An 11756-nucleotide genomic window follows, 5' to 3' on the forward strand; every position below is an offset into this window, starting at 1 on the left:
CAAAGATTTATTAACTAAGTAGCAACTAGCAAACGCGGTCAACATGTGCCTTCAGTTTGGTGTGTGTGTCTTCTACTAAAGAACCTGCTGCCATGTCGTCAAGATTGTAGGCCTGCAGATCACAGGAAAAAATATTTTTAAAGCTAGTCGTTGCTGCCCTCTGGTGTGCGCAAGTAATAACACCCCCAATAGTTTCACATTTTTCCCCCTCTCTCTCTTTTTCACTTGTTGCCAGTATGCATAATACGGCCGATCAAACAAATGAGTAAATGGCTCGTTATACCGTTTGTGTTATATGGATATTCCGTAATTCCAAAATGAAACAAAACAACGGAAACCAAGCCTTTCCCCATCATCTGGTTCTGACTTCCGAAATGGACAAATCGATATTACGAGCCTATTTTTCATCTTTTGGAGATATCAGCATAAAGGATATGGAATAATCAAAACAACGATTAATGGCTCGTTATACCATTTGTGTTATATGGTTATTTCATTATTCCAAAAAAAACGAAACAACCAAAAACAAGCCGTTATACTTAAATGTGTGTTCGACTTACTAAAGTGACAAAACGATATTACGGCCCTATTTTGCGTTTGTCAACACGGGTTGCAAAATAGAAAAAACAATGGCCACAAGGTACACGGACCCCTTTCGCGTGGCCGCTGTTTTAGTAAGACGTGAATGATATTCGCTCAAGTCATCATACTGACTGGTTTTCTTATTTTCACTTTACATTTACACTTACAGTTTAGTGCAGTGTAATTGTTTGGCGTGATAATTACATGCTAGTGTGATAATAAATGACCAAATCATACAAACTGTAATGATACATTATTTTAATGCAGGAATTTCTTTTAAAATAGTATCTTAAAGCATAAAGCAGCTAGCTTTATGCTTTATTATGAGCTTATGCTGCTGTATGTGAATATGTAACGCTATGTTTTAGGAAATGTCTTGTCTTATCTGTTGTGCCTGTGATTTTTATATGCTTCACTGTGGGAGAGTGGGAAACGTCATATCGATTCCTTTTTATGTCTTGACATGTGAAGAAATTGACAATAAAGCTACTTGAAACTTTAACTGTGCTTCAGACTCTGCATAGCCTTGAGGTTTTTTGCGTCAGGTACATTTTTATACAGTAGGCCTAGCGATGCAAAAAACATGGGCAAAGCTGCAGCATGCGTTGCTGTAAGATAAGTGTACTTGGCGCTTAACCAGCTGATGAATCAATTCATCATATTCCCTGCCATGTCCCAGTCAATGAAATCAAAGAGGGATTTACACATAGGCCTACATGCATACACATATATAGTAGGCCTACATGATCGCTTTCAGTACATATATCCTCGTAAATGTCTATGAATTCGTATCAATTAGATACTCGACCTTGATTTATCTACTTATTCTGAAAGAGTTGAGATCATTATTTTCGCTAGCAAGATCTCATTCGATTATTAATTTCCATTAAGCTGTCAGCATGTGATCTGATTGATTGGGGTAATGAGGCACTTAAGATGAGCCTATACATTTTCCCAAAACTTAGCATTTAGCTTATCGTCAATTTTTTGCCAAGCTGCTTGTCTTGCTCTGGCAGCGGTGGCGGTGTTTGACTTAGCCATGATAATATGCTTATTGTCTTCGTAGAGACTCATTATAATAGTTTGCTCGGATGGCGAGAATATCACCGCTCTCTCTTTCGTCTTTTCCGCCATCATACCGTTAGAAAATCACAGTTTTGGTGATCGACCTTTCCTGCCTTTCGAAGTAGGACGTGCACGTGCAATTTCCCTGATAAATTTTGCCTGATTGAAATTAACCACATGATTTGGATGCGGATTAGCCGTTGACGAACCAATTTGCTGTTCTCAATCATCTCGCAAATGTTAACGGGCTAAAGGGACAATTGATTAACTTAGCTTCAACCCTTACGACGAACGGGGCCCGGTTCCATCTAAATAGGCCTAATGAAACGTAATAATAAATAAATAAATAATAAAATTCATAGTTTACCCACCTCAAATTTTACCACTACACCACTGGTCATGACTGAAAGAAAAAGAAGCATAATCTGGAGTTATTTCACTCCAGTTAACAACGATGAAGCTTTATGTGACATTTGTCAAACAACAATACGCCATTGTGGCAATACCACAAACATAACAAGCATCTAAAAGTTAAACACCCTAAAGAGAACAACGAAGTACAGCTGACGCGAGCAGAGGAGGCAACACAGACACATAATGCCTATTGCGGATTATTTAATATTAATAACGATGGCTTTCAGAAAGCATTATAAAATTACTCAAAAGTATTTCATAGAAGTATCGGTATCGGTATTGATATCGACGATACTGGTCTTGAAAGTACTTGGTATCGGATCGAAAAGAAAATGATTGGTATCGCCCATCCCTACGTGGTGTTGCAATGGAGCGTTCTATTGGCTTTCACTTCTTGTCAATATAAGTTCTTTGCCGTTAACGAGCTGGGCAGAGAGAATAACAGAAATGTACCTGGAATCCACACCTCAAACAGGTTAACCTAGACGCAAACCTATTCATCCAATCCAAAAAATAAGGATATTTTCCGAGACCCAAGACTCTGCCAAAACCACAGATTGTCTGTTCGGTCCGAAATACGACTTTACCGGCAGTTTCAAAAACTTGTACCTTCTGCTTTCGCTGAGAAATTTGTCAGCAGATTTGCATTGGTCTCTATGGGGCGAGAGTTGGACTTTGTCTCGCTTTCGTGGAGCTCTGAACAAATGTGTAAGTCTGTTGGATTCCACAGACAAATGTCTACGACCAGCACAACATTTCCTATCTATTTAATGAAGCATGAAAAGTGAAAATTCTGGCAATGCTGGCAAACTACAAATATTTTTTCAACCAGATTCTGAAGCTCCTCTTCACAGTCAGCACTCTAGGCTCTCACATACACACCCATGTAAATCTCAGAAACGGTTTGAAAAACTCATGAAACATAATCAGTGATTTTGAAAAAAGTTGAATAGATATCAAAAAGCTGAATTACAAAAAAATAGTTTAAGGTTTTGTCAACATTTTAAAGTTTAAATGATGGCTGTAGCTGAAAGATTGAGGAAGAAGAAGGATTTGAAAGTTGAAGAAGTTTAAGAGGATTAAGAGGATTTGAAAAGAAAACTAAATTGGAAAACCATGTTAAAAATATTATGAATATTGATTTATATTAATTCAAGCATACAGTAAGAGGTAGAAAGCTGAAATGTCATAGCACTCAACCTGAAACTGCAGAATTTTTTGATAGCTGAACGGTTTTAATAGCTGAAGATTTGAAGGAGCTGAAAGGTGTCAAGGAAGAAATAGAATATGAAGAAGTTGAATAAATATTCGAAGAACAATAGTTGGAAATAGTTGGAATGCTGAAGCAGCATTCCAACAATAAAGATTCAAAGAACAATTGAGCTCCGGGAGTTGACGTCACGCAATCCTAGCATGCACCGGTCAGCGCCATTTTGGCAGGAAAGTGGAGAGCCAAGTGGAGTGCCAGAGTGTACATTCATATATACTTACATACATATTATACATAGTTTAATTTGCTGCCTATTTCAATAAACGTTGATTCAACATGGTGGATAGCTGCTGTGCGCCGGGATGCCTGAACCATCATGGAAAAGATAAAGGGAGAGCATTTTATATCACTGACCCTCTACTGGACCCCCTGCAGTTTGCCTACAGAGCCAACAGGTCTGTGGACGATGCAGTTAACATGGCCCTCCACTTCACCCTACAGCACCTGGACTCCCCAGCATCCTATGCCAGGATCCTGTTTGTGGACTTCAGCTCTGCCTTCAATACCATCATCCCCGCCCTGCTTCAGGACAAGCTCTCCCAGCTGAACGTGCCTGATTCCACCTGCAGGTGGATCACAGACTTCCTGTCTGACAGGAAGCAGTGCGTTAAGCTGGGAACACAAGTCTCTGACTCCCGGTCCATCAGCACCGGATCACCTCAGGGCTGCGTCCTTTCTCCTCTGCTCTTCTCCCTGTACACCAACAGTTGCACCTCCAGTCATCCGTCCGTCAAACTCCTGAAGTTTGCGGACGACACCACCCTTATTGGGCTCATCTCTGGTGGAGACGAGTCTGATTATAGGTGGGAAGCGGCCAACCTGGTGACCTGGTGCAGCCAGAACAACTTAGAGCTCAATGTTCTTAAGACAGTGGAGATGGTTGTGGACTTCAGGAGGAACACAGCCCCACTCACCCCCATCACCCTGTGTGACTCCCCAGTCAACACTGTGGAGTCCTTCCGCTTCCTGGGCACTATCCTCTCCCAGGACCTCAAGTGGGAACTGAACATCAGCTCCCTCATCAAGAAAGCACAACAGAGGATGTACTTCCTTCGGCAGCTGAAGAAGTTCAACCTGCCAAAGACAATGATGGTGCACTTCTACTCAGCCATCATTGAGTCCATCCTCACCTCCTCCATCACCGTCTGGTACGCTGCTGCCACTGCCAAGGACAAGAGCAGACTGCAGCGTATCATCCGTACTGCTGAGAAGGTGATTGGCTGCAATCTGCCTACCCTCGAGGACCTGCACACCTCGAGGACCCTGAGGCGAGCGAGGAAGATTGTGGCCGACTCCTCCCACCCTGGACACTCCCTGTTTCAGTCACTCCCCTCCGGCAGAAGGCTGCGGTCTATCAGGACCAATACCTCACGCCACAAAAACAGTTTCTTCCCTTCCGCTGTTGGCCTCTTCAACAAGGCCAAGGGACCACACTGACTCAAAATGACTTCTTGCTTAAAACACTCTGCTTTTGCACTGCACCACAACATGGTATCTTGTACATTTGTATTTTTTGTAATATTTGTATTTTTGTATTTTTGTATTTTTATAATTTTGTATTTTGTAATTTACGGCAACTTATATTTTATTGTATATTTAATTCTATTCTAATCCCACTTAGTACTGCTAGTTTATGTACCCTTAGTATAGTTAGTCCACATATTTAAATTTTAGGTATATGTTTATTGTATGCACCTTCCTGCCAAAGCAAATTCCTTGTCTGTGCAAACTTTCATGGCGAATAAATCCCTTTCTGATTCTGATTCTGATTCTGATAGGATTTCTAAGATCCAGAGAGAAGAACCCTATAATTCCTGACATCCACCCATGGCTTCAACTGAGGATCATTCAGTCTCTTGGAATGACTTATTTGTAATAAATATGTAATGACATTTTTGTGATGAAAAGTGCACTGATATAATGTATGTTAGCCAACGTTAGTAGCTAACCGTTGACGAACGTTGCTAACGCTAGCTAGCAATTTGTAGCCGGTAGACTTCAAAGCTGAATATTCATCAGTAATCCAGCTGATTGCGTCCATTTATATCCCTCCAGGCTTTTGTAGGCTTTCCTCTCCAGAGTAGGACGAATGAAAGTTGATAGAGAGTTGTAGCTAGTCTAAATATCTGGATACAGAAGGTCAGGGAAGCCTTCCGTTTCACTCGTAAAGGTCGTAAAAATAACTCCGGGAGCATTATATGGATCACTAATGTTTAATCGATCAAGTTTTGGTTTATAGCTGCCTATGTCTTTTGAATTAAAGTGCGCAGTGAACTCGGACAGGTTGAAATCCGTGCTGGCGCTGTTCATTTTTGCCACTACTTTCCTGCCAAAATGGCGACGTAAACAGTAAAGTCATGTGACGTCCGGAGGTCTATACTAGGAATGCTGAAGCATTATTAAGAGTAGCTAGCCTACTCATATTGCGTTCATTCATTGTCACCAGCAGTATTTAGACTAGATGGAATCGCGATTCAAACAGTACCATCAGCTAACTGAAAATATGACCCCCAAAACGTAATAAGCTTGACATTCATTTAGGGGGAAATGGTTAATTCAAAAGAAGTTTTCTGGAAGCGATCATTGTCAGTAACAATGCCAAATGTGACCATTTGGTCTCAGTCTACAGCCCTGCGTGGAGAAGCTGACCCTGGTAAATTGTGCTACGAGCAAGCTAGCCTAGCTGCTGTTGCTAGCCAAAAAAAAAATCTTTCTTTTGACATAAAGTTTAGACTGTGGCATTGAAGACAGCGACACATCACACAAGCTTGAGTTTAAATACATTATTTAATATGACATTACTTACTGTACATGCATGTCTTGAATTGCTTAAGTGTAAGATTGTAGGGGGGTCAGGTGGCTGAGCGGGTAGGGAGTCGTAATCAGAAGGTTGTTGGTTCGAGTCCCGGCTGTGCCAAACAACGTTGTGTCCTTGGGCAAGGCACTTCACTCTACTTGCCTCGGGGGGAATGTCCCTGTACTTACTGTAAGTCGCTCTGGATAAGAGCATCTGCTAAATTACTAAATGTAAATGTAAGATGCTGCTAGTACACCACGGCACGATACGATAATGGTCTTACTAGCACATCTAAGCATGTCTATGCGTCGTTGCTGACGTTGTGACGTAGGCTAGCACTGAGTTCCCTTTGTGCACATGTAGCCGGTGTGAATCGGTGAAACTCACTCCTCAAGTATGTAACAGGCCACCCACATCATTGAATAGCTAGCTTTTCTTTGGCGTAGCTGGTAGTGGTGGCTCTTGGGAAGTCAGAGATGGCGTCTTCAATCCTCGGTGAAGTATGAACACGGTCCGGAAAACTCTGACGGAACTTGCAAGACCACGTCTGTTACATACCCGTCACATTGGTGCTGTGACCCGGATCTCACTAGGTCAGCGTCAGCTAACCACCGGAGTGAGTTTCAGAAGGGTGAATGTAGCCGGAGTGAATCGGTGAAACTCACTCCTCAAGTATGTATAAGTGTATATTTGTTGGGTTATTTCCATGGTGCTGTGTAGTTTTTGTGCAGCCCAGCCGCTGGGTTAGTGGCTGGGTCATTCTCGGCAACAGTTGAAACAATGCAAATTGTCCTCCTCCTCTCTTTCACTCCTACGTCACCTGGTACCTTACCTGCCTCACTTTAACCCAGCTGCTGGTTTATCTGCAGCATAAACTTAACTTTGTCAACGGTCTTCTCAACGGCTCTTAAGTTTTGTACAGTCAGCAGGGTCCACGCACAACGGCAGGGACATATTTTGCTCATTTAATAAAGGGTTATATCCGTTGTAGCCTACCTACCAAGACTAGGGACAGCAAAAATACTAGTCCGGCGGTGTAGCCAAATTTCTTGCAGCAACTGAAAGGTGAGATTCTCCGAGTCCTAGCTTAGGTGTTGTTGAGGATATTAGCCGTTACCTCAGTTTGCAACCGGCTAACTTAGTCTACATTTACTAGTCTAGCCAACGAGGCAAATTTTAACTATACAGAATAACCCCACCGAAATAAACGTACTGTACTGAAAACGATTTGTTTTAAGGAGTTTTTATTTGCACCTAGCTAGCTGCTTTTTGACTGTTTACCGTAGCTCTAAGTACTAGTTAGTCTAGCTCAGTAGTTCTCAATCCTGGTCCTCGGGACCCCCTGCCCTGCATGTTTTAGATGTTTCCCTGCTCCAACACACCTGATTCAAATGAAACGACCATTCCTTTGAATCAGGTGTGTTGGAGCAGGGAAACATCTAAAACACCCTACTTGCCTCGGGGGGAATGTCCCTGTTATTACCGTAAGTCGCTCTGGATAAGAGCGTCGACTAAATGTAAATGTAACAATGGTTGTGCTCGCCGAAGGCTTGAGCACACCCAATAAATATATATGAGAGAGAACAAAGGTTGTGCTCTCGCCGAAGGCTTGAGCACACCCAATAAAAAAAATAATTGTTCACTTTCGGTAAATGTATTGTTCAGTTCAATGTTTTGAAAAGCTTGTGGACATGGTGGCGGTTTGTTTTTGCAAGTATAGTTTTTGGATTACCAAAGTTAGGGGGGCAGCAGGGGGGGGGGGGCAGGGCTCTAGAGTGGGGGGGCAGCTGTCCCCCCTTGCCCCCCTGTAGATCCGCCCATGGTGGGCCTGTAAGTTCTCAAATTGGCCTGAATGTGATTGTTTACAGCCTGTGCATCTACATGGGCACATCGTCAGTTCTGCAACTAAACTATGCTTTACTGTGAATAATTGATGTGCTGACAAATCTCTGAAAGTTCCAGGGATTCAAAGTTTCTTGTTGCTTTCGCGGTAAACTAGGCATCTTTAAATGAGCGACGACCTTTGATGGAAAAATGGGTTGATGGAAAAAATAATTTTACTGCCGCCAGTCTTTAATAGAACAGCTAGCTACTTACCTAAAAATACACTAATGAAAATACAACCACCTTCATTCATCGGTCTAACTAGCAGACATTTGCTAACGGTCAATTAATTCCTTGAAACTGTCATCAATGTTTTGTTATTATGCAATTTTATTGCATAATAACTTTATATACAGATAATTTTGTTGCAGTTTCTTGATTGAACATATGTGGTCCTTTCGTGAATTATTGCTCACCGATGAACCGACATTGACGAGAGAGAGAGACGTAGAGAGAGAGGTAGAGCGAGAGAGAGAGAGAGAGAGAGAGAGAGAGAGAGCGAGTGCTCAGGACACCGAAGACAGAGGGATGGGTAAAATAAGCAGAGGGTCAGCTGAACAAGTTTGTTCTCTTCAGTGTAGTGATTTGACAACTTCGGAACGTTAAATTATTTTCAACCTAGTTTAGGAGCCTACTCCGTCGCGGGCTGTGAGAACCTCTACGTAGACAAGATGAGGGCAGTATTCTTCAACTTTATCTTCATGAGTCTGTTTCTACCAACGGTATGGCAAGTTGTTTGTGTTTTATAACTTGCTTAGTTACTACAGATATGTAATTCCAGTTACAGTAGTATATTTGAGAGAGAGAATGACATACATATAGTTTTAGACACCCTCTTCTCATAACCAGCAGAAGCCAGATTTGTAGCCTAAGAATTCAGATTCAACACAAGCTTTAAGCTACTGATAAAAGTCAGAACCGTTAAATAGGAAGGCAATTCATGTGTTTTAACACAATGGCTTTAACACAATGGCGTAGGATTCAATGATGTTTAACTTTGTATCTTGACAGTGGTTGGTTTGAATTCCCTTGTGTTTTCCTGCTGCAGGGGTGCACTAATTTTCAGAACCATGTACACAGAAAATGATCAATATTATTTACAATCCAATTTTCTTCTTCAAGGTCACTTCCAAAGTATTAGCCTTAGGGCATGTGACAGTAGACTTGAAAGACAAGGGCATGAGATTTTCTGTGTACCTGTGTGTGTGTGTGCGCGCTTACTTATGTGCCCATGTGTGTGAGTGAAACAGTGTTGTACTGTTGATGGAGCTTATTGATCACGTTTCACATTTCAATTAAAGCATACACCTATACATAAAAAAGTTATTAATTACATTGATTCATTGTCAACTGTTTTACCCAGTCTCTGCAAGAAAGTAGCTTTAATCATCTTCCTTGCTGTGTTCCTGCAAATGCAGGAGGAGGAAGCAGCCAGCCCTTTGGACTACAGAGGTCAGAGTTCACTGGAGCCTGGAACCTCACAGACAACTCCCTATGAGGCTGTGGAGGCAGGAAGAACTGTCGGACCTGCTTTGAAGGTCTCTCAACCAACCAAGGAGCTCCAAATCATATCTACCAAGCCCAGGCCTCCCAGCTCCAAGGCTTGGTCCCAGAAGAACCTCTCCCCCTCCCTGGACCAGTCTCTTTATCGGCCCAGGACCAAACCTAACATCAAGACGCCAACCACCAAGAGCAGGAAGATGTTTGGCTGGGGGGACTTCTACCTCAGTGTTGGGACAGCCAAGTTTAGCCTGCTGCTGACAGGGAAGCTGGTGGACCACGTCAACGGAACTTTTAGCCTCTACTTCCGACACAACTCCACTCGTCTGGGGAACCTGACGGTCAGCATCGTTGCACCTTCCAGGCCTTTGGACTGGGAGATTCCAGAACCTAGAAGGAAGTTTCGGAACCCTCCAGAAGACTCAGAATTCCGGTTCTGGAGCCCCCCCAGCCCAGCAGCAGCTCTGGGACGGAGCATCAGCAGCAGCAGCAAGAGAAGATGGTCACTAAGTCCCTGAACTGCTGGCTGGAGTACCAGAGGACCAGCCAGGCCAAGCGGACCCGGCCCTGCCTGTATGATCCGGCCCAGACCTGTTACTCTGAACACAGCCAGTCCCACTCTGCCTGGGTCTGTGCCAAACCCTGCAAGGTCCTATGTATTCTTGTCTCGTTCGTCAGTTTGGACTACAAACTGGTGCAGAAGGTCTGCCCGGACTACAGTTGGCAAGAACACCATCAATACTTTGGATAAGGGATGAGAGACAGAGGGGAAATGCTAAGGGTTGAATGTATAAAGTGCATGTGAGCATGAGTGCATTGTAGGTGGTAATCTCAATAGCCTAGTCTGTAAAGACATGCACACATCATTTGTAGGGAGTTGATGCCTGTGATGCCTGTGTTGATGCCTGTGTGCTCCCATCCTTGCCTGCCACTTATTAACTTAACTATTAACTAATACAGTTGCATTGCAATCTTTTTGTCTGTTTCACAAAGAAAAATTGTGTAGATAATGTAACAAAAATGTTATTGCATTGTTCTATCTATTGTGTCAAGTGTTGCTATTGGTAGAAGTAGGTGGCCTGTGTGATTTTGCTTACATCAGAGACTACAATAAACATTCAAGGTTACATTTAAACTTATTTACTTTTAAATTATGTTCCTACAGATGGCTCCCACATTTGTTTATGAAGTAAAAATAGCAGATGTTTTGCTGGTCTGGCCTTCAGGAAACAAATTGGCCTTGATGACTGTGTATCTCTCCCTCAAGGGACAACATTCAGATTGGCGGGCATGATACTCATCTATAAGCCAAAGACATAAATGGCTTGTATTACATGTTGTCCTTCATACTGCTCTGCTCTGTGGGCCGATTTTTTTATTACTCATTAATTCATCACAAACACACACATCACTCATCCTCTCTTCTCTCCATTTCTGCCTGTACCTGTGAACCCCAAGGAGTGTGGGGCGAGAGGGGGAGGTCTGTGCAGCGGGTGTCCCAGGATGGGCCAGGGGAGCCAGGCCACAGGGGAGCCAGAGATGGTACCTGTATGTCCTGATGTAACAAACATGGTTGAGGGAGGAAGGGGTGCGGGGTGGTAGGAGGAGTGTCAGCTAGAATTTCAGACTGTTCAGTTTCAGACTCACTGACATCCCATTGGTGTGTCTGAAGGGTTCGGTTCCACTGACAGTTCCAGGCTGACAACACTAGAGAGAGACAGAGAATAAAGTAAAATAGGCTGTCAGAGAGAAATGTAAGAGAGAGCAAGAGATTCTCTGAAAAGAGTAAATATGGTGAATAATTTCTTCAACATAATCATGTCCATAGCATTGAGGATTGTGAGCAAGATTGTGGATGGAGGGGGTGAAGTCTAAGGAATACTCTAAAATCAGCTGTGGATGGATGACAAGGACACACAAAATACAAAAAAGAAAACCCACAAAAGGATGTTTGTTGATCCATTGGTTGAGTCAATTGGAGGTTTTAAACTGTTGAGAGTGGGAGAGAGAAAGTTGTCCTGACATGTCCTTCAGAGAGAAATGCAGTCCTCTTTGTGGTTGGTTACTTGACTTAATTCTGGCCATTTGACCTTAAATGTGACATACTAAATGTCATGTGCTAGTTTCTCTCTGTATGTTTCTGTGTGTTCTGCCAGAAGACCTATGAGTTATGTTTCCATGTGACATGCTCTGGTCAAGGGGTCATTAAACTCTGTCGACAGATAAACAAATAAATGTTCATCC

The 11756-nt window shown here is 42.7% G+C and overlaps 1 protein-coding gene across 1 annotated transcript; it reads left to right on the forward strand.

Annotated features, from left to right (window-relative positions):
- Positions 1-8596: 8596 nt before the first annotated feature.
- On the forward strand, positions 8597-10383 carry LOC136946526 (neurexophilin-2-like; the record flags this gene model as incomplete). Its single annotated transcript, XM_067240902.1, is given in 3 exon segments — positions 8597-8743; positions 9434-9956; positions 9959-10383. Coding segments are annotated over 3 exon segments (975 nt in total), but the record flags the coding sequence as incomplete, so codon positions are not given.
- Positions 10384-11756: the final 1373 nt, after the last annotated feature.

Source organism: Osmerus mordax, chromosome 7 (assembly GCF_038355195.1).
Source record: "Osmerus mordax isolate fOsmMor3 chromosome 7, fOsmMor3.pri, whole genome shotgun sequence".
Lineage (NCBI taxonomy): Eukaryota > Metazoa > Chordata > Actinopteri > Osmeriformes > Osmeridae > Osmerus > Osmerus mordax.